At 46.0% G+C, this 2,500-nt stretch overlaps 1 protein-coding gene across 1 annotated transcript in view; it reads left to right on the top strand.

Moving 5' to 3' along the window:
* pcf11 (PCF11 cleavage and polyadenylation factor subunit) overlaps positions 1–2,500 on the top strand; it is a 34,848-nt gene that overhangs the window by 28,068 nt on the left and 4,280 nt on the right. The window contains exons 13-14 of the mRNA XM_078244979.1: positions 308–491; positions 1,553–1,708. Of these exons, the coding sequence (XP_078101105.1) occupies positions 308–491; positions 1,553–1,708 (340 nt within the window). The remainder of the gene's footprint in view (positions 1–307; positions 492–1,552; positions 1,709–2,500) is intronic.

The raw sequence follows: 2,500 nt of genomic DNA, 5'->3' as shown, positions 1-2,500 counted from the left end.
GTGTGTGTGTCTCTCTGTGTGTGTGTCTCTCTGTGTGTGTGTGTCTCTCTGTGTGTGTGTCTCTCTGTGTGTGTGTCTCTCTGTGTGTGTGTGTCTCTCTCTGTGTGTGTGTGTGTGTGTGTCTCTATCTGTGTGTGTGTGTGTCTCGCTGTGTGTGTGTCTCTCTCTCTCTCTCTCTCTCTCTCTCTCTCTGTGTCTCTGTGTGTGTGTGTGTGTGTGTCTCTCTCTCTGTGTGTGTTACGAAACTTAAACTATTTCCTAATTTCTCCCGTGTTATTTCGGCCCCCCCCTCTCCTCCTCCTTTCAGGCGTTACGAGAGCGTGGTGACCCGACTGTACTCGGGGAACCAGTGCTGCCTGTGCAGCATGAGGTTCACCGCCACCCAGACCGACATGTACGCCGACCACCTGGACTGGCACTTCAGACAGAACCACGCCGGCAAAGTCGCCAGCAAGAAGATCACACATCGCCGCTGGTACTACGGACTCACGGTGAGAACACGGTTTCTACGTAGGAAGTTCTTAAAGAGGAACAACCTGTACCCTGGATGTATGAGTGACTGATGGGAACAACAATCTTTTACATTGGTTCCATATTAAGAGAGATAAACAAGCTGCAATGTAAATGTTCATCGTCAGCGTCCACTAAAAGTTCTGTTGTTGCTGCTGACAGACTCAGATTATTATTCTAAGTGTCTGACAACATTATGAAAGGATCCCTACAGAGATAGACCTTTGAGTTAAAGAGGAAGATCCTTTTAGTTTAACATGAAACAGCCCCGAAATCACCATCACCAAACTCCACCAGACTCCATGTAAATAATCAGGACTTTTAGCGTGTATAGAGCCAGCATATCTCCACATATAAATGGGTGAATTAAGGGTTTATTTCAACCAAACCAGAGTGGTGATTGTTGGAACAGTGGAAAGATGAACCAAGACGGCTTTTGATAGTTTTATTTAGTTTCTGTCCAATTTGAATGAAGTGTGTTTTACGATGATAAAAGTCCTGATTATTTACATGGAGTCTGGTGGAGTTTGGTGATGGTGATTTCGGGGCTGTTTCATGTTAAACTAAAAGGATCTTCCTCTTTAACTAAAAGGTCTATCTCTGTAGGGATCCTTTCATAATGTTGTCAGACACTTAGAATAATAATCTGAGCAACAGAACGTTTAGTGACTCTTAACTGCTGCTGAACATTAGTCCTGGAGGGTAACATTACAGCTTGTTACTAACTGCTGCTGAACATTAGTCCTGTAGGGTAACATTACAGCTTGTTACTAACTGCTGCTGAACATTAGTCCTGGAGGGTAACATTACAGCTTGTTACTAACTGCTGCTGAACATTAGTCCTGTAGGGTAACATTACAGCTTGTTACTAACTGCTGCTGAACATTAGTCCTGTAGGGTAACATTACAGCTTGTTACTAACTGCTGCTGAACATTAGTCCTGTAGGGTTACAGCGTTCTCCCTTTTAAAAACAACTGAATGTTTCCCAGGGGATGTGTCTGTTTTAAACTCATCCAGCGTTTGTGTTTGTGTCGCCATCAGGATTGGATAGAGTTTGAGGAGATCGCCGACCTGGAGGAGCGAGCCAAGAGTCACTTCTTCGAGAAGGAGAACGAGGAGGAGGTTCAGAAGAGCCAGGCGGCCGCCAAGGAGAAGGAGTTCCAGAGCGTGAAGGCCACCAAGGACCAAGTGGGAGAGGTGAGACGCACAAACGGACTCCTTCGGCTAGGGGAGGGGGCGCTATGGACCACAAAACTCACCTAGACACCTGGGATCAGATCAGTTTAGAGTCACGGATCAGATCGGGTTTCAGATCCACACAAAAAATGGGGGCGACATATATATTTTTTTCAAATATATTTCCATTTATTACATTAAGGACTATTGAGATCCAGCTCTACTTCTTGCACACACACACACACACACAGACACACACGCATATACACACACAGAGACACACACACACAGACACACATACGCATACACAGACACACACAGACACACACAGAGACGCATATACACACACACAGAGACGCATATACACACACACAGAGACGCATATACACACACACAGAGACGCATACACACACCGAGACGCATACACACACACCGAGACGCATATACACACACAGACGCATATACACACACACACACAGAGACGCATACACACACAGACGCATATACACACACACCGACGCACACACACACACACCGACGCATACACACACACACACACAGAGACGCATATACACACACACACACAGACGCATATACACACACACAGAGACGCATACACACACACACAGAGACGCATATACACACACACAGACACACACACACACACACACAGACGCATATACACACACACACGCACACACACACACACGACACACACACACACACACACACACACACACACACACACACACACACACACAGAGACGCATATACACACACACACACAGAGACGCATATACACACACACACAGA

Source organism: Sander vitreus, unplaced genomic scaffold, assembly GCF_031162955.1.
Source record: "Sander vitreus isolate 19-12246 unplaced genomic scaffold, sanVit1 ctg348_0, whole genome shotgun sequence".
In the NCBI taxonomy this organism is placed as follows: domain Eukaryota; kingdom Metazoa; phylum Chordata; class Actinopteri; order Perciformes; family Percidae; genus Sander; species Sander vitreus.
Note: the sequence above shows the minus strand (reverse complement) of the source record. Positions and strands in the feature narration are given on the sequence as shown.